Source organism: Canis lupus, chromosome 17 (genome assembly GCF_003254725.2).
Source record: "Canis lupus dingo isolate Sandy chromosome 17, ASM325472v2, whole genome shotgun sequence".
Lineage (NCBI taxonomy): Eukaryota > Metazoa > Chordata > Mammalia > Carnivora > Canidae > Canis > Canis lupus.
Window position 1 is genome coordinate 35,638,508 of NC_064259.1, and position 20,925 is coordinate 35,659,432.

General features: G+C 43.1%; 1 protein-coding gene across 4 annotated transcripts in view; it reads left to right on the plus strand.

The window, feature by feature from the left end:
* The window catches only part of ACOXL (acyl-CoA oxidase like), a 347,270-nt gene that overhangs the window by 287,715 nt on the left and 38,630 nt on the right, over positions 1-20,925 (plus strand). For all 4 annotated transcript variants that reach the window (XM_049095680.1, XM_049095681.1, XM_025453977.3 and 1 more), the window contains one exon: positions 883-953. In XM_049095680.1, coding sequence (XP_048951637.1) covers positions 883-953 — 71 coding nt within the window. The remainder of the gene's footprint in view (positions 1-882; positions 954-20,925) is intronic.

Below are 20,925 nucleotides of genomic sequence, written 5' to 3' on the forward strand. Positions count from 1 at the left end.
TCTACCACCCCTAGTTCGTTTCCCAGAGTTAGCAGTCTTTACGTTCTGTCTCCCTTTCTGATATTTCTCATGGGAGCATTTTAAAAAGTGAAATAACATAGTCAAAACAGTGTGCAGGGAAGGCAGCGTGTGGTTTGGTGTTTAGTTAGACCAAAATAAAAAGGGGGTGGCCACACAAGTGGGCTCTTGATGGGAGCCCAGCCACCGTGACAGAGAAGGGAACGTAATTTGTGTAAATTATCAAAATTAATATTCCTAGAACTCTTGTGGCCAATTTAAATGGGTCCTTAAAGTTGTTGGATTTTTTTTTTTCAAGCTTTCCTGAGTTTCTCTCTGCCGTTCTGTTGGACAAGAATAGCTGGAAAACATGACTTGTTATGTTGCTCCTCCTTATAGAGAGGAGTTTGGGGGATTTGCCTGAGGGTCAACACCGGGGGCCGTTATCATGTTCACACCATGAGAGGCCTTAAATCCATGGGAATCACAACAGAAGGCAGACAGAAAATTTACCATAGCCAAATTTACAAAGGCAGGTGCTTTTCTAAATGGAGATCATACAAAACAGGGATATGATGTGGTCCTTGGGGGACCAGCTGATCATTGGTGGCTGAACCCAGGACCTCCTGGAGGAGGATAAAGCTCTATTGATGGTCATAGCCCTGTGCTCTGATGTTAGTCACCCCAGCTCACAACGGTACAGAAGTCCCTGTGTGCTGGCCCCGACCCAGTCCGGGGACAGAGGGAGCTCTCTCTATCCTATCACCAGGGAAAGGCAGGTGGCATGCCCCCTGTGTCCGTTATAACTGCAGTGTTCCTCTCCATACCAGAGGAGCTTGGGAGCTGAAGGGAGGTCATTCACCTTTTCGGTTTGTTCCCTTCCAGTGACTTTAGAGCAGTTCTCCCTGGCAGTGAGGAGCTGTCCTGACCAAGAGGACCAGGCTTTGTTAATGAAGGTAAGTTATCAGACAAAGTACTGATTTCCTTAAAGGCTTGCAGCACTTTTATTGCCCTGAGGAGAGTTTCATTTTTACAAGCAGGAGTAAATTTATCATCCCTGAGTTCTGTGCTCCGCGGGGATAAACTTGTCATCGGCGGGTAGGAGGGTTGCTGGTTAATGAGCACACCCGCCGTCCGTGGAGTGCAGCAAAGTGACAGGAGAGTGGGTGTCAACTACTAGCAGGGAATCTATTTAATTCTCCAGAGGGCTCAGTTGGTTCTATTTAAGCTTATCTGACAGAGTCTTGATTCTTTTAGCAGATTTATGAGGCTTGGCCAAATTCCATGACTCTCACTGTACTTTCTAATTAAGACAAAGGATTCCATACGTTCTGTGCCTGCCACATCCTCGCTTTCGTCACCATGGGGAACACTACACAAATGAGACCGTTCAGATTAACCGCTGGAGTGGGCATCTTATGTCATAGATTCCTTGCCCTTGAGCGGAAGAAAAACTTCACCATTTCTGGGTAACAGTTGTTTTATTTCCTTTTGAATGACAAAGGAGCACAGGTGTGGTATAACCTACATTTAGGTTGTACATCTAGGTGAGCCGAAAGTGTGGGAAAACTTGGCCTGCAGCCTGCATGAATTGAATTAAAATTTTGTCTTTGAAGGCAGAGAGCAGTAGATACCGGCAAGTCACAAAGGCACACAAATACCTTTCCACCAATGACTAAGACTCATGTTTTCACCTAGAAACTATACTTAGAGTGACCTTGAGACATATGCATTTCCATGACGTCACTTCAATTCTGTACCATCAGGAAACTGTGTGGTCCAGGAACTGCATCTCTTACCTAAACACCATACCAGGTGTCCTCCGACTTTAGAGATGGGTGGAAAAAATAGGGCATCACTATAAGGGATTTCCAACTCATTTGCCTAAGGTGTGATATTTTTGGTCTGTCTTATTTTTTTTTCTGAGCTTTCAGTGATGTTAATTTTATAATAAAGAAGAACTGATATGGAATAATGGATGTGTCTGGGAGACCTGCTCCACCAGAGTCCCGGGTGTAATATACCAACTCTGAACCGCACAAAGTCAGGCATGTGAGCTTTTCTCAGTGTTTTGAGGTTTTCCAGTTAGCACTCAATCCCCTGACCTGACACTTATTTCCAAAGACTTGTCCTCCCAGGTATGGGCTGTATTTCTGTGGCCTTGAAGCAGCTCTTGGGCCCCAGACACTCACTTCTTTACCCCCTGACACTATGCAAGGGGACAAGGGCCCAGAGCCTTTTGGCTCTTCCTTCCTACTCTGTGCAGTGTTTTCTCCTGATATCTGCTCCTTCTCTCTTCTCTCTTATTCTTCTACTGTCCCTCCACCCCCCCCCCATTTTCCCTCTCCGCAGTGCCTCTGTGTGCTGAACGCGCTCCTGTGTGCGGCTTGGTAGTACTAGTGACTTGGGATGCCCCAGTCACTCTGAGCTTCTTCACATCCATAGCGAGAGGGTGGAAAAAGATGCCACCAAAATCCTGCGTCTCCTCTCACTTTCTCACCTTCCTGTTGACTCTTCTACTTCCCCAGCCTGGCTTCTCTGGAACATTTGCTCAGACACCAGCAGTTGCGGGTGGCAGAGGAAGGTTAAGGCAGCCTAAAGTGTCCCGGCATGTGCATGATCTCCAGTGACATTTAGTATCTTATGTCTTCCCTGTTAGTTTCTGCAAAATGTCCTGTGGCAGCTGAGGATGATGCCTGTGGGAGTTTTCTCAATATTTATAAGTGTTTGAACAGGCATCATCAAAGAAGTTTCACTGAACAAAACGTGTGCTCAGTTCATATAAACTGAAACTATTTTATGATTTTTTTTCAGGAGATTGAGGTTTCTAATGTCACATATCAGAGAGCACTGTGTGGGTGTGACAATGGTGCGCAGGATTTTTTGTAGATGTTATGTGGGAGAACTTGCTCTGGGTCACAGGAGATCATTTTGATTACAACCATATATCATCCAGTATACGTTTACTAGGGTGAGCTATTCACTTTGAAGATGATCCGCAATAACGTCAATATTTAATTCAACTTCATTGGGGGAAGAGTTGTTGGAGGCAAAAACTATAGATCTGAACCAGATACACTGGGTGGTTGTTGTTTTTTTTTTTATGATATTTGCATGTGATGCTGTTGTATCCTGACAACAGAGATATCTGAGACCTAGGGACAAATATTCCATGCAGACCTGTGAGTGTGCTCTACACAAAGACCACAAGAAGATGCAAGAGGTGGGGATCCCTGGGTGGCGCAGCGGTTTGGCGCCTGCCTTTGGCCCAGGGCGCGATCCTGGAGACCCGGGATCGAATCCCACATCGGGCTCCCGGTGCATGGAGCCTGCTTCTCCCTCTGCCTGTGTCTCTGCCTCTCTCTCTCTCTCTCTCTGTATGACTATCATAAATAAATAAAAATTAAAAAAAAAAAAAAAGAAGATGCAAGAGGTGAACATGTAGCTAAGCCAAAGTCAGATACCGATTGAGCCAAGGTCAGATATCTCTGGAAAAACACAGTCAGGGCTTGAGACTTTGGCAGTGGCAGAAGCCAGAGCCTTCATCTGACAAAGAAGAAAAGTAAAGGAGAGAGAGGAGCAGTGTCTCTACCATCACATGGCTAATTAGCAGGCAAGAGAGCTGGGACCAGAAAGCCAGGTCTCGGGAGCATCACGCTGGGCATCCTCCAACCAGATGAGTGTATTCACAGAAAAGTCTACTGCCTCACCCCTCCGCCACAGCAGAGCCGCCTGGGAGGTCATACTGCAGTGAAACCACAAAGTCACTCTTGTGGCTTGTCTCATAGAATCGCTCTTGTGGCTTGTCATTAATCACACCCCATTTGCTGAGAGCACCATGAGAAAGAAGGAATCTGGCTTCTCCATGACTCAGTTTCCTCATCTACCAAGGTGAGGTCAAGACGGTTACTGACTTATGATTTTCGCACCACTGCAACCCTCTTAAGGGGGTGAGAAAAGATGTGCCAAAGGGGTAAGACAGCTGTCAATAGGGTTTGCCTCTCTGTACAATTGCACTGCAACTTGAACCAAAAAGATTTCAATTCTATAAATTACTCATTTGAGCCCATTCATGTCCATACCTACCTGTTTCTTCACCTGTTCTTGGTTCTACTGGCCAATTAATGTCTTTGGTCCTTTGTGGTCACTGCCCTGGAGACCCGGTTACCCCTCAGCTCCATCCCCCACTCTCTTGTGGCTGCAGACCTGTGCTCCAACCCCACACCCCACTTGTTCCCAGCAGGTCTGAACCTCACCCTCTTTGCCATCCCCTCCTCAGCCTCAGGTCCAAGGCACAGCCTGTGACTCCCTCTGCTCTGGGGCAGCCACATCAAATGCAGTACAGCTACTTTTGGGGGGGGTTCCTTTTTTCCCATTTATTTTTTTTAATTGAAGTTCAATTTGCCAACATATAGGTAACTGGGTGATGGGCACTGAGGAGGGCACTTGATGGGATGAGCACTGGATGTTATACTATATGTTGGCAGTACAGCTGTTAATCCTCTGTGGCACCTTTCAGAGACACTCTTTCCCTCTCTTCCAGAACAGAGCACCTGGGCCTGACCCCCCAGGGGAGCCTGGTCCCCACAATGCTGGGATCCAGGTGTGACCTTGGGCAGGTTCACTGCTATCTCTTTTAGCCCCATGTCATCTTGTGGTGAAAGAGGAAATGAATTAGGTTACCCCCAGAGATGCTTCCAGCATCCACACTCTGCAAATCTGTGCCTGGACATGGCCAGCAAACCTGTGGCTCTGAACATGTTTGAGAATGGGCCAACCTCTACTGCCTCTACTCTTTCCTTGAGGCTCAGCAAAATTAACTTTCTCAGAATCCCCCATCCTACTTGTCACTCTTCTGGATTCATCTCCAGCCCTCTCTCACAGTCTCTCTCCCCTTTGGCATAGAGTGGTCATAAAACTTATCAACCGAACCTGAACTTTTCTGAAAGTGAAGGGGGCACCAAAAATTAAACGTGGGTGGCTGGCAGAAACCATGACTGTCCCAGGCAAACCAGGGCACTAGGTTAGCCTATTTATTAATCAAGTCCAAAATCCCTCCCTCAACTGAAGGGATCAAACTTGCCTATGAGGATTCACTCTCACAATTGGTCCAGATGCTCCTTGCCTCACTTCCCCTCAATTGTCACATCTTAAAATTGTGCCCTGGTTTCAGTGATGGAAATTGGCAGGAAGACAGACCTCTTGCTGCCAATCTGCATTTGGACCTTCATTTTCTAAATCAAACATAAATGATCACACTTCCTCATTCTGTCCTCCAGGGAGTTTCTTACACACCTGGCAGCAGTCATTGCCAATTTGGGTAGGAGACAGCAGCCTCAGCGAAGATCCTCACTGGGACAAATGCTCCCTGAGGCAATCACCTGCTATGCCTCCCCACTTTCCTTGGAAAAGCAGGAAGGATGTTCCGGGGAAAGTGATGCTTCCCGGTAAATGCTGCTCCCCCAGATCAGGAGACTGAGCTGCTTGAAGAAGCTCTGGCTGATTGGTTATAATTGGAGCAAGGCAGTAGAACAAGCCTTCTCCGCTCCAGTGATGCTAAGCGAGTGCCTGGAACATTCCTCACCCTGCAGGCCTGGCTAGCCTCTCTGTCTAAGGTTCCAGCTAGAGGTGCCACGTGAAGTTCAAAGTAGCCCTTTCTGTAGGTGGGACCCGATATCATACCACATCTACTATAGAAAACAGCAGCAAGAACTGAGCTGCCCACATGAAATAAATAGCACATCTTGAATCTTGACTCCCCTAATTGCAAACCTTTGGCAGGGCTGTTGTGCCAGCAGCAATGATGCCCCAGTCCAACCTCCATGGAGTGCTGGTGGGGGAGGGGGCGAACTGTCCATAGCAAGGCAGATGATACGTTGGTCTAGGACACAAGCAGAGCAGCTGTAGTATCTGTGGGCTGCCCAGCTGGCATGTGCAGGAGCCCATCAGAGTTGGTGGGCACAGTTGCCAGGCTAAAGTCAAGAAAACTTGCCGAGATGATTCCCTAGAAAGGCTCCATTGACCCGAGGTATGCTGGGCTGGCTGGAGGGCTGCCAGAAGCTTCCTTAGCATTTCTTAACAGCTGCCAAGTATTAATGCTGCCCCACAATGCACAAGTGAAATGGGCAGATATGGAAGGAGGCATGCCCAGCCTCTCTTCCACATGTTCCCCTCACCACTGTGGTCTGGCCAGATCAGGCCCTTTCTCTGTCTAATGATGTTCTCTCAAATTGTACCCACTTGAGTCCTTCTTGAAATCAGAAGTTGTCAAGTGAACAACATGACCCAACCAGTCAATCCTCCCAGTTTACACAAATGCAGCTTCTTCCCAGAAACATGCATTTTCTGCTAGCCTGATGGGATCCCAGCCTGGTAGGGATGAGGGTCTACCTTAACGCGGGAATGGCTGTGCGTTGAAGAGAAAGGGGATTTTCCACATGACCGCTCCACTGACTCACCTCCTCTCAGAAGGTTTAGAAACACCCAGCAGGCTGGTTATCTAGTGTTCCGTAAATTGTCATTGTCACGAAGATTCTTTCTGCTTCACTTCTCCCATAGTCCCGTGCTTACCCTAGCCACTCCCCTCCGTGTTGCTTGGCCCAAGGGGCAGACACTGAGCCATTCCATTTTGGGAATGGCCAACACATCCTTGCAGGGCCTCTTTTTGTGCTTTTGCACGGTAGGCAAGGCCTCAGCAACTCCAGCTCTAATGGGGTGCTCACCACAGCAACCCCAGTATCTAAAGGCGTTTGTAGGGGACTGTCCCTGCCTCACAGGCGGCTGGCAGTGGCAGTTTGAGCCTGTCAAGTGGGCGAGGTGGGGTTTTTCCCTTTTTCCTGCATTCTAACTGCTCTTTCTTCCTTTTCTCAACATGTGTAGGTGGTAGCTAGTTTAAGCACCAGACCTAGCAGCCAAGAGTTAATTGTAAGCACCTCCCATCAAGTGCAGGGAGGACTATGATGTCCTCCTTTCTGCAGGAGGCCTTTTAATACCCACAGACCCTATCACAGCCCCTTGCCTTTGAAAGAGGCCTAGGCCCCTGGGCAATGAGCAGGAGCAAATATCCTGTGTATGCACCACACATGCCCACAGCCACCACTCAGTCATCTGGGGCTGGTCATGGGAGCAGGCCTCCCACACAGAAGGAGAAGCGTTCTCATATGGGGCTTGACTGCATTTCTGAACCCAGTCCAGGGTGAATAGAGTCAATCCCTGTTTGAATTCTTTAGCACAGATGGTGACGAGTGGCAGGGGTCTGCAGTGTTGACATTCAGTCCATATCCCCTGTCTTTTCCTGCCACCATCTCTGTTTCTTGCAAGCCAGTGCCTCATGGAAAGAAGTGGCTACCAATGTTTCTAAGGTTCCTTGTTCCACAAGAGCCTATGGTATGGCAGGTAATGTTTCTCTAGTACCTGGCTCTCCTGAAAATATGTATTTCTATTTTTTCTTATATTTAATAAGGGAACAGAACTACTACTGATATAGGAATCAAGTTTCAGACCTAGTCTTTGGGCAGTAACTGGTTTTCTCTCATGCCTGTACCTCTGTACCATTGATGCCCTGGAATGCCTTCATCCCTTCAATCCTGGTACTCTCATCACAAGTTCCAAGTCTGCCCCAACATTCTGCAGTGCTCATCTCAAACCCACCCCCTACAATCTCAGTAACAATTATCCTACCCCATGACACTTTAATTGTGGGAAGGGCTCTTTGGTGCATAGGACTAACTTTTTAACTTAAAAGAACAAATACCTAATGAGAGAATCTCAGATTTCATCATCAGTCAACAGAAGGGTGATTTTGGTGACTGCAGATACCTCTCACAATCCCTCTTCATAAACATTTATGAGTGCTTATTTTGTGCCAGGGATTGGGGATGCTAATATCAACAAGACCTGACACTCAACCTCAGGTAGCTCCCTGACTAATAAGGTTTGACGGGTACTTCGTGCACCCCAGAAAGCAAGCATGTCGGGGTGCACTGAAAGGGAGGAAATCCAGGTTGCTAACAGAGCACTCAGCTGATGTGCCCAACTCAACATGGGTTTCAAGAAGACTTCAGAGGAGGTGGCATTTGAGCTAAGTTTCTATGGTTCTGCAGGAAATTAAATTTAACCAACTGTGTGGGTTCCACTGTGCTTACTGGGGTCAATGTGAGTTGTGTTCTGAGCTTTCCATTTTTAGAGTGTTTCAGGTGCACTGGTGCATGCCTTGAGCTCTGGCTGCCAAAGTTCTGTTCTTTCTGGGCCCAGACAGCTGTCTCTCCAGGGGAGGGGTGTCCAGAAACATCTATTCTTGTTGTGCTGTGCGTGTTTTCTCATTGTGCCATAGCTATCTTGGAATTACACCATTCAACGTTTCTTCCTTCAGCTTGGAAGATTTCCCTCACTTCTAAAGGTTAATGTCAAAGTGAGGCATCTCTGAGAGGGAATGTAGCAGAGCCATCCTCAGCTAGCTAATAGGTGCTCTAGAATAGTTCTGAGAGCATGGTCTCCAAGGCCAGGGGCCAAGGATAGAGCATGAGATGGGTGTTGGGAAATTAGGAAGAAAAAGGCGGAGGGATTCCCTGTCCTGCTAATAAGAGGACCTGCTCTACTATCTAAGAGTCTGACGAATTTGGCAAAGCTCAGCACTCACAGTCATGCAAAGCTCTCCCATTAAGGGAAATGGACCAATGTTTTTCCAGACTAATGTCATCAGGTGCGAGTGTTACATGTACATGTGCCTGATCATCATCTAAGAGGATCATACGATCAAAAATAACATATTCATCAAATGGATGGCAGCAGTTGGTGAGAACATTACACCTGCTCTGCCCCTTGATAGTTCTTTGTCAAGCATCTAAATAAATATCTAAGTGGAGCAGCAGCTGGAAAGCAGACATCCCAGTGTTCAGAAAAGCGGTGACTCTCCCCCAGAATGGAGAACTCAATCATCTGGGAACTTCTGGCCCCACAAGTCTGGCTCAGGACATACAGAAGAGCATTTCTCCCTGAACACTCTGCCCTCCATTTCTTCCATGCACAGCTCTGGGAGGGGTACAGATTTCATTTTGTTCTAGACGATGGAGGAGAGGGCAGAAGATGAAATCACTTGAGACAAATAAGAGAAGTGGAAGGATTTGGTAAAAGCCATCTGTGGGAAATGAGAGCAAAATTTGGCCCTCGAGGCCTAAAGTGAGAGGAGAGAACAAGGCCCAACCCAAACCTATTATTTTACCATTTGAATAAAGAGGTCAAGACACTGAGGTGCCTAGGAGACTTTTCCTTTCTTTCTTTCTTTCTTTTTTTTTTTTTTTTTTTAATATTTTACCCATTTATTCATGAGAGACACAGAGAGAGAGAGGCAGAGACACAGGCAGAGGGAGAAACAAGCTCCATGCAGGGAGCCCGATGTGGGACTCGATCCCAGGACTCCAGGATCATGCCCTGGGCTAAAGGCAGACACTCAACCACTGAGCCACCCAGGCGTCCTGAGACCTTTCTTGAGTGACTTACCCAGAATATGGAGAAATTCCATCAGGCGGTTTCAGTGATAAGAATGCCAGCTAGGCTACCGTACATTAACGGAATTACAGAGTGGCCGCAGGGGATGACAGATTTCCCACCACACGGTGAAGGGGACATGAGCACTAAAAAGTTATGTGGGTGTCATGCTGGACCAGGCTGAGGAAGGTGGCAAAGCTCAGCGCTTCCACTTAGGCAGCTCCCCTGCCTGCAGCTGGCCATGTGTGCACCCTGACTGAAAGCTGGAAATGTTAGGAGACTTGAAGATTTCTGTTCCCTGCCCCTTCTCAACTCTCTCTTGCCCTTTCTAAATTTAAGCCACTCTGGTTTTCATTAATTTTACGATGTTCTTAAGTCTACTCAAACACACGGGCACACACACCATGGATATCAACTTGGAGATGAGGAAAAAAGAAAAAGATTGGTTAGATCGACTCCTAAAAGAGAAAGGAACTTAGTCTTGGAATAAATGCCAGGAAAATAGCCAGCATGAAGGCACCAGCCAACCAATTACTGCTTCTTCTCAGGTTCCTCAGAGGAAATGTGTCCACCTTTAGGAATATCTTTCCACCTTCTTCTCTTCCAGGACTGTAAACTGTAAACAGGACAGGATGAAACAATTTGATATGTTCTTGAAACCCTTGCCTGATGGGAAGGGCAACTAGGAATAGCCTATTGATAATGGTTTGATGAATATGTTATTTATGAAACTGCTTTGACAGAAAACATGACACTGTCAGGACACTGTCAGGATTAGGACCAGTTGTATAAATGAGGTAAACAAACCTATTATTAAAAGTGAAAGACTCTGAGCAGCCTGGGTGGCTCAGTGGTTTAGCGCCACCTTAGGCCCAGGGTGTGATCATGGAGACCCGGGATCGAGTCCCACGTCAGGTTCCCTGCATGGGCCCTGCTTCTCCCTCTGCCTGTGTCTCTGCCTCTCCCCGCCCCCCTCGAATAAATAAATAAAATCTTCAAAAAAAAAAGTGAAAGACTCTCAAATCGGGTGAGAGTTTTGACTGTGTGACGTGTGCAGATGTGTAGACTTCTGCTTCCAGGAAGACAGAGCAGACAGACTCATCCCTGTTCTTTCTGGTAATTTCAGCTAAAAACACTGGACATTAGCTATAAAACTAGCATAAGAAAACTGAAAGCAGAACAGCTAGGGGCCTCAGGAATGATGTGGTGGGAGCCCTCTGGGTTTTCTCTATGCCTCGTATATCCTATGTTTGGAGCTGAAGAAGCTAGAAACCTGGAAAGGGCTAACCAGAACAGACACCCCCCCTCCAAGAAAGCTTATTCTAGCCAAAAGTTGAAGACCCAGAAAAGGGCCAGCCTGGCAAGACAGAAAACTTGTAGATAATAATTACTCTAATCCAGCCAAACACTACAGAAAAATCAATGGAACTACCTTCATCCATGCTGGGAAAATCCTTATGGGAAGCATAGATTTCCATGCTCATGAAGTCACAAAGAGGAAATGCAACCTCACCAATGGGATTATGTGAGACAAGGCCTAGTAGGGAAGTAGTTTCCGTCTCCACTTGGCAGCAAGAAGACCTCATCCTTACCCCACTGCAGTGTCTTTGGGAAACATAGGGAGCCTAGCCTTCCTCATCTAGTAGTAAAAAATCACCCCTCCCTCTTCGTGCTATGGTGGTTTCAGAGAAAGCCAAATGGAAATTCAGGCCTTTCACCACCACCCAGTGGTAATGACACCAGTGGAGGCAATGGAGATCATGTGGAAAGTAGAAATGAGGGACTCAGGGCAGCGGTAGCTCAGCAGTTTAGCACCGCCTTCAGCCCAGGGCATGATCCTGAAGATCAGGGATAGAGTCCCACGTCGGGCTCCCTGCATGGAGCCTGCTTCTCCCTCTGCCTTTATCTCTGCCTCTCTCTCTCTGTGTGTCTCTCATGAATAAATAAATAAAATCTTAAAAAAAAAAAAAAGAGAAATGAAGGACTCCTATGTTCCCAGCCATGGGGGTTATCAATGAAGACCTACTGGGGAGCTACCTACCTCTACCCAGAAGTATTGAGGAACATCTCCTCTACTTGGCTATTAAGAGTGGCTGCAGTGCATGCTTCTCTTCCTCTGAGGGGCCAATATCACAGAAAGTTAGCTAAAACAATGTTTAAATAAGATCCAGAGTCTCATAATATAATATCCCAAATGGTCAAGTTTCAATAAAAAATCACTTATAATACCAAGAACCAGGAGGATTTCAATCTGAATGGGAAAAAAAAGGCAATCAATAGACATTTCACTGAAATGACAGTAATGTTTAAATGATCTGAAAAAGATTTTAAAATACATCATAAAAATGTTTCAAGTAATTACAAACATGCTTCAAATAAATAAAACAATAGTGTCTGATCAAATAGTCTCAGCAAGGAAATAGAAAATATAAGCAACCAAAAGGAAATATTAGAACTGGAAAATACAATAACTGAAATAAATATCTCAATAGATGGTCTCAACAGTAGGATAGAGGAGACAGAGGAAAAACTAACTGACCTGGAAGATAGAACAATAGAAATTAATTGAATCTAGGGGCACCTGGCTGGCTCAGTCAGTGGAGCATGTGACCCCTGGTTTTGGGGCGTTAAGTTTGAGCCCCACATAGGGTATAGAGATTACTGGGAAAAAAATCTTTAAAAAAAATTTTTTTAATTAAGTGAATTTAAACAGCAGAGTGAACATAGAGGAAGGAGGAAGAGGAGGAGGAAGGGGTGGAAGAAGAGGAGGGGGAAGAGAGCATCAGGCACCTTTGGGACTATAAATGATTTAACATTTGTGTCATGGAAGTCCCAGAAGGAGAGGAGAAAGATGACAGGGCTAGAGAAGTACTCAAAGGAGTAATGTCTGAAAAATTTTCCAAATTTGGCAAAAGACATGAAACCTACACATTCAAGAAGCCAAATGACAAACAGCATGCCCCAAAGAAATCCACACCAAGAAACATCACAATTAAAATTCTGAAAACTAAAGACAAAAAAATTTGAAAGTAATAAGAAGGAAATAACACCTTTCTATAGGGGAAAATCAATTCAAATGACAGCAGATTTCTCATCAGAAACCATGGTGCCAGAAGGAAGTAACACATTTTCAAGTGTTTGGGGGGAAACCCATCAACCCAAAAATCCTATATCCAGTAAAAATATTCTTCAGAAATTAAGGGGAAATCAAGATATTCTTTTTTAAAAAAATATTTTATTTATTTATTCATGAGAGACACACAGAGAGAGAGGCAGAGACACAGGCGGAGGGAGAAGTAGGCTCAATGCAGGGAGCCTGACGTGGGACTTGATCCTGGGTCTCCAGGATCACGCCCCGGGCTGTAGGCGGCGCTAAACCACTGAGCCACTGGGACTCATACAGTAAGCAAAAATTATGAATTCAAACTACTTTCTCCTTTTGAGTTTTCTCAAAAGCTTAACAAATGAGGCAAAAATAATAACACTGTTTCATATGATGGTAAATGCATACAGAAAAAATATCTAAAACAATTATATTGTAAACAGAGGAGGGTAAACAGAAATAAACACTTAACTCAAACTGTTGTACCACTAGACTGTGAGACTGATATCTCTTTTTATATCTCTTCCTCCCTCACTCTCTCTCCCTCCTTCTCTTTCTCTTTCTCTCTCTCTATATATATTTCCAATCTTTTATTTTCTATCTATATGATTCCATAGACAGCATATAGTTGGTTCCTGTTTTTAATCCACTCTGCTGGCCTCTGTCTTTAATTGTTACATTTAAACTATTTACATTTGGGACCCTGGGGTGGCTCAGTTGGTTAAGCATCTGACTCTTGATTTTGGCTCAGGTCGTGATCTCAGGGTAATGAGAACAAGCCCTAAGTTGGGCCCTCATTGTGTTCCATGCCCAGTGAGGAGTCTGCTTCTCTCTCTTCCTCTGCCTCTCCCCCTGCTCAATGCTCTCTCTCTCAAACAAATAAATAAATCTTTTAAAAAAAATTTACACTTAATATAATTATTAATATGACAGGACTTAAGACTGCAATTTTATTTTTTTTCTTCCTCTTTGTTTTCTCCATTTTCATTTCTGTTTTCTTTTCCTTGCCTTACTGTGTATTACTTGAGCATTTTTTAGAATATTATTTTGATTTATCTATGCCATTTTGGGGTGTGTCTCTCTAAATAGCCTGTTTTAGTTGTTTTAGCAGCACCTAGAAAAAAATATAGCATGCTAACATTAATCAAAGAAAGTGAAAGAGCCTATATTAATATCTGTTAAAGTAGATATCAGAGCAAAAAGAGTTATCAGAGATAGAGACATGACATAATGGCAAAAGGATCAATCCACCAAAAAGATATAATGTTTGTTGTTTACGTAGCAAATATCACAGCTGCAAAATATGTGAAGCAAAAACTGATAGAACTGAAACTAAAAAAATATATACAATTATAGTTAATTTCAACACCCCTCTTTCAACAGTTGATAGAACAATTATACAGAAAATTGGAACATAGAGAAAAACTCAATACCTTTGACAAACAGGATCTTGTAGACAGTTACAAGACACTCCACCCAACAACAGTAGATTACTATATTTTCAAGTGCCCATGGAACATGTACCAAGATAGACCATAACGTGGAGCAAAAGCAAACCTCAGAAATGTCTAAAGGTTTAAAGGAAACTAAAAGAATACATTGATCTGGATGAAAATGAAAACACAATATATCGAATTTGTGGAACACAGATAAAACATTGCCAAGAGAAGAATTTATAGCCTACAAAATGAAGAGCGAAGAAACCCAAAGAAACCAGAAGGAAGAAAATAATAAAGACAAGAACATGAATCAATTAAATTGAAAACAAGAAAAAATAAGAAGAAATAATGAAGCAAAAAGTTAGACTTTTAAAAAGAGCAATAAAATTGATAATCTCCTAACAAGACTACCAAGGAGAAAACAGAAATTGCTAGTATCATAAACAAAACAGATGGTATCAGTAGACACCCTGCAGATATCAAAATGATTAAAAGGAGATAACTAAGAAAATTCTACGCACATAAATTTGAAAAGAAAAAATGAAATAAAGCGTGTTAGCAAGGACATGGAGAAACTGGAACACTAGTACACTGTTGGTAGGAATGTAAAATGATACAATCATTATGGTAAACAGTGTGGCAATTCCTCAAAAAATTAAAAATAGAGGCACCTGGGTGGCTCAGTTGTTAAACATCTGCCTTCAGCTCAGGTCATGATCCTGGGATTCTGGGATGGAGTCCTGTTCAGCAGGGAGTCTGCTTCTCCCTCTCCCTCTGCCTGCTTGTGCTTGTTCTCTGTCTGTCTGTTTGTCTTTCTCTCTGAAATAAATAAACAAAATCTTTAAAAAATTAAAAATGGGATTACTGTGTGATCCAGCAATTCCACTTCTGGGCATACACCCAAAAATATTGAAAAAAGTCACTCAGTTTATCTATACATTCATGTTCATAGCAGCACTATTTGCAAGAGCCAAAAGGTGGAGGCAACCTAACTGTCATGATGAATGGATAAACAAAATGGGGTCTATGCACGCAATGGAATATTTTCAGTGTTAGAAAGGGAAGGAAATTCTGACATATGCTGCCACATGGATGAAACTTGAAGATACTTTGCTAGCTGAAATAAGCCAGGCACAAAAGGCCATGTATTGCCTGAGTCCACTTATCTGAGGTACCTAGAGTAGTCAAAATTGTAGAGACAGTAGAGAAAGTAGAATGGTGGTTGCCAGGGACCATGGGGAGGCAAGAAGGAGGAGCTATTTACCAGTACGGAGTTCCAGTTCTGCAAGATGAAAAAATTATGAAGCTGATTGGTGGTGATGGTTGCAAAGCCAAGAGCAGATAAGGAATTGGGAGTTGCAGGAAGTTAAAATCTATTGTGGTTAAAACAAGTCAGAAGAGAAGAGCATTGCTGAGTACTTTTCTACAAGTTGCTTAACCTGTCTGCATAAGCAGGGGTATGGTACACTTCTGAGCCTGTCTAAATAGTGGAGTGTGTAAGGAGCCCCAGAGGGAAAGGCCTCATCTCTGCCTGCACAGCTTTGTTTTCTGAATTTTCCCACTTCCACTGAATATGGTAAGGCCAGTGCACTGCAACACCACAAGAGAGAGAGTGGATTTGCCAAAGTCTGGTAATCACAAGATAGTGTGAAGTCTGCAGCCAGCTATAAGGGCTCCCAATAAAAGAAAAATCATTTTCTTATCAGTCTACCCTCAGGGTTCAGAAGCATCAGAGCTCTGGTATCCCCTGTGTCCAAGTGCTGGTATTCAGCATGCTGCTGAAGAGATGTCTCAGGGTTACCTTCTCCAGAGCTTTTCGCCTGTCTCCTTTTCAGCTTGTCGAGCTTTTGTTTCCTGCGGATGATTTTCTGCACTCTTCGTTTCCCAGTGTTTGAGGAGGCCAGGATATAGCTATGTCTAGACTTTTCTAATGAGGCATAAAATAGGACGTGCCTTGGGTCTGGCTGTCTGTGGCTCATCCCTCCCTTCTACCACACCCTCTGTGTTTGATCCACCATGACAACAGCACATGGCCCACCATCACTTTACTGTGATACTCATCTCCCATGAATAAAAACTTGTTCCCCTGCCACAGAACGTGGTGGTGAAGAACAGGCCATCCCAGTCTCCTCTGTGTCCAAAAATTCAAAAATTCAGAAAGAAAAGATCACCTTCGTCCTCAACCCTCTTCTCCCAGAGCACTTTGAACTACAAGAATGATTTAGCTGCCACTGCCTGCCACCTTTTTAAGAAGGGGAGCATAAAAAAAAAGGGGGGGGAGCATCTAAGACACAAGACACAAGAAATATTGAGCAGATTGGATTTTTTTAAAATTTAAATTAACATCTCCAGGCAGTTTGGAAGGAAAAGATACTCTGATCTTGAACAACTTCCATGGGTGACCAAAGAAAGAGACACTAAAGTTGCCTCTCTCTGCTTTTCCAGTTAAATATAAATAAGACTTCCTCTCCTATGGAAGCTGATGAACTCACACCTGGAGCTGATGGCTTGGAGGAGGCTAGGCAGGTGCACCAGAAGGATTAGAGATGGGCATTGTTCCAGACTGGTCCAATTTTTAATCACTTTCCTATTGCAGGGAATGCCCTTAGAAATTGCAAAGCCCATGCTTTTTGCTAATGCTGGCAGAAATTTCTTACACCAAGAGATGGTGCCACTGCCCATCAATTTACAAGGCAATAATGCAGATCCCAAGTGGCTAAAGTCTGAGGCAGAAGGCAGAGCACTTCATCACAGTGAGAGAACTGGGTTGTTGCTGGGGGAAACTGTTCTGATATCATGCTGGTATTACCATGAATTAATAAGCTTTGTTTATCTTCTCTGACACTAGAGGTCCAAGTTAGTCCTTTTGCTTCATCTCCTTGCTTATTATGCAGCTCAGGCCATGGATATAGGCTGCCTACTTGTCATAAATTGCAGGCAACCTTTCTTCTTTCTATTCTTGGTCCCAGTGGGCTTATGCTCCTGGGAACCAAGGCACTATGAACTCTTCAGTTCCACAAATGCATACCGAGCCCTGATGTTGTGCTGGGTGCTGCAGAAATTCCAAGACGCATGAACCACAGCTCCTGCCTTCCTGATCACCTTGTGGTCAGAGAGAAAGTCACGAAGGCAAATGATTATGCCAACAAGCAGAATGTGTAACAGAGGGCAAAACACACCTCCGTGGGAACCCAAGGGAAGAAGAGGTAACATTCAGTAGAGGAAATCAAGGAGGGATACTCAGACAAGGTTTCAATACAGGGAACCCTTAGAAAATACAGCTGTTTCAGCTTGGAGTTCGCCACAGTGAAGAAGGAGGAGCCTGGACAGAGGAAGATGATATATTTCAATATAGGCTGAGCCACCCAGGCGCCATCGGAGAAGGACAAACATTGTATGTTCTCATTCATTTGGGGAATATAAATAATAGTGAAAGGGAATAGAAGGGAAGGGAGAAGAAATGGGTAGGAAATATCAGAAAGGGAGACAGAACATGAAGACTCCTAACTCTGGGAAACGAACTAGGGGTGGTGGAAGGGGAGGAGGGCGGGGGGTGGGGGTGAATGGGTGACGGACACTGAGGGGGGCACTTGACGGGATGAGCACTGGGTGTTATTCTGTATGTTGGTAAATTGAACACCAATAAAAAATAAATTTATTATTAAAAAATATATATAGGAAGATGATATATTTCAATATAGCAAAATGACCTTGTTTAAAGATGTGTAGCTCTATGCAGTTTAACACATATGAAGAATTGAGGAAGCACTGCCACAATCAGGAATACAAAACAATTTGACCATACTAAATCCCTAATAGAATGGCTTTATATTCATCCTTTCCTTCTTCTGATAACCCCTACCAACCAATGCACATTGTCCATACTATAGTTTTGTCTTTTGAGAATGTTATATAAATGGGATCATACAATATGTAATCTTTTGATATTGACTTCCTTCATTCAGCACATCATCTTTGAGATTCGACCAAGTTGTTGCACACATCAACAGTTATTTCTCTTCATTGCTGAGTAGTTTCCATTGTATGGATGTACCACAGTTTGTTTATCCCTTTACCCGGTGAGGGTTATCTGAGCTGTTTCCAGTTTTGATGATTGTGAATAGGCCTGCCATAAATGTTCACATACAGATTATTATATTTTGTAAACATAAATTTACTTTCTCTAGGGCAGTTTCTCAAATTTGGCACTACTATAACATTTTGAGCCTAATATTTCTGTGTGGTAGGGGACTTCCCTGTGCATTGTGGGTTCTCCAAGTTACGACAACCAGAATGTCTATACACATTGCCAAATGTGCCTGGAGGACACAAATCATCCACAGTTGAGAACCACTGCTCTAAGTTAAAAACCTAGGGGTGAGTTTATTGAGTCATGTGGTAAATGTCAGTTTAATGTTATAAGAAACTTTACATCCTTAGTGTATGAGAGATTTGATTGTTCAGTATCTTCACCAGCACATGATATTATCAGTATTTTTTTTTTTTTGCCATTCCAAAAGGGATACAGGAGGAACTCATCATCATGGTTTTAATTTCCATCTCTCTAATAGCTAATGATATTGAAATTTTTTTCACATACTTTTTTTTGCCAACTGTATATCCTCTTTAGTAAAGTCTGTTCAAATCTTTTGCCCATTTATAAACTGGACAATTTATTTTCCTACTGTTGAGTTTTGAGAGTTCTTTATAAATTATGGATACAAGTTCTGTTTTAGATATGTGATTTGCAAATATTTTCTCCAAGTCTGTAGCATGCATTTTCATCCTCTTAACAGTGCCTTTTGCAAAGGAAAAGGTTTTGGTTTTGATGAAACCCAACTTTATCAAATACTCTTTTATGGATTGTGCTTTTGTTGTCTTATCTAACAAAGAATGTTTAACCCCAGGTCATGGAAAGTGTCTCCTGTATTTTTTTATAAAAGTTTTATATTTTTATATTTTACATTTAGATCTATGATTCATTTTTAACTTATTTGTGAACAGGTGTGAAGCTTAGTTCAGATTTGTTTATCTTTTGACCATTGATAACCCAATTATCTTTGCACCATTTGTTGAGAGACTTTTTTTATTCCATTAAATTCCTTTACATCTTTATCAAAGATGAAAGCATATTTGCATGGGTCTATTTCTGGATTCTCTATTTTGTTACATTGATCTATGTGTCTATCCCTTGACAATACCAAGCTATCTTGAATACTGTAACTTTATAAGGCTTAAAGTCAAATAGAGTGGTTCTTCTTTTTCATGTTGTTTTAATCATTCTACTTTCTTTGCCTTTTCATATACATTTTTAGAATTAGTTTGTCTATATCTACAAAAAAAATCTGTGGTTTTTATTAGAGTTACATTAAATCTATGAATTAATTTGGGGAGAATTGATAAATGTACTATTTGACTCTTCTAATCTATTTTATTAGTTCTTCCTTGATTTTCTTCCATAAGCATTTGTAGTTTGTAGCATAAAGATAACGTGTATGTTTTTGCAGATTTATGCCTAAGTATTTAATTGTGGTGCATGCTATTGTAAGGGATATATTGGGTTTTTTTAAAAGATGTATTTCTTTGTGAGAGAATGAGAGAGAGAGAAAGAGAGAAAGAGGACAGAAGGAGAGGGAGAGAATACTCTAGAAGGCTTTCTGCTGATCATGGAGCCCATGAGATCCTGAGACCCTGAGATCATGACCTGAGCCAAAATCAAGTCAGACACTTAACCAACTGAGCCACTCAGGCATGCCAAAGAGTATATTATTCTAAATTTTGGTTTCTAATAGTACATTGCTAATATCTAGAAGTACAATTGATATTTTTTGTATTGACCTTATATCCTGTGATCTTGCAAGGTCACTATTAGTTCTAGAGATTTTGGATTTTTTTTTTTGTAGATTTCTTAATGTTTCTTTTTTTAAAGTTTTATTTATTTGAGGGAGAGAGAGAGAACATGAGTAGGTGGAGGGATAGAAGGAGAAGCAGACTCTCTACTGAGCAGGGAGCCCAACTGGGGACTTGATCCCAGGATCCTGAGATGATGACCTAAGCTAAAAGCAGATGCTTAACCAACTGAGCCACCCAGGCGCCTGTCTTACAGGTTTTCTATGATTGCAAGCAAACAGGGACAGTTTTATTTTTGCCTTTCCAACTTGTAGTTTTTCTTTTCTAATTTGTTTGCCTTTTTGTTTGTTTTTTTTTTTTGGTTTTGAGGCTTTTTGTTTTTGTTTTGCCTTATTACATGTACTAAACTTCTAGTGTGTCAGTGAATAAGAGTGATGAAAACAGACATCTGTGCCTTGTTATGGATCTTGGGCAAAAAGAAGTTAGGTTTTTTTGGAGACTGGCAAGATGGCAGTAAAGTAGGGGTCCTCAACTCATCTGGTCCCACAAACTTACCTAGATAACTTTCAAAACATCCTGAACACCTACAAATTCGACCTGAGATGTAAAGAGAGAAGAGCTGGAATGCTACAGAGAGAGGGGTGTTCACTTCTAACAAAATAGGAAGATGAAAAAAATTTAAAAATGAAGTGGGGGAGGGGAACCGCAACTAGCAGGGCTAAAACAGAGCAGTGAAAGCATCTGGGGCATGAAAGCCCAGCCTTGGACAAGCAAAACATTAAAAATCCACTCCTGAGTTTTCCCTGATGGATAAGTGCTTAGTAGGGAAATTGGGCAGAATTGCAGGAGGGGCAGTGAAGCACCAAGATTCCCAGAGTCACTATAAGACTGGAGCACCCTCGAGAAAATTCACCAAAAACCGTGGTCCAATCTCGGTAAAGGACTGGAGCACCGCAGTCCTCCGGGGCATTTGGGAGATGCCTGCCAGTTACACAGGATGGCCCCGGAGTTCCCCCTACCCTAGATAGAGCCCGGCAAGGGACCCAGGTG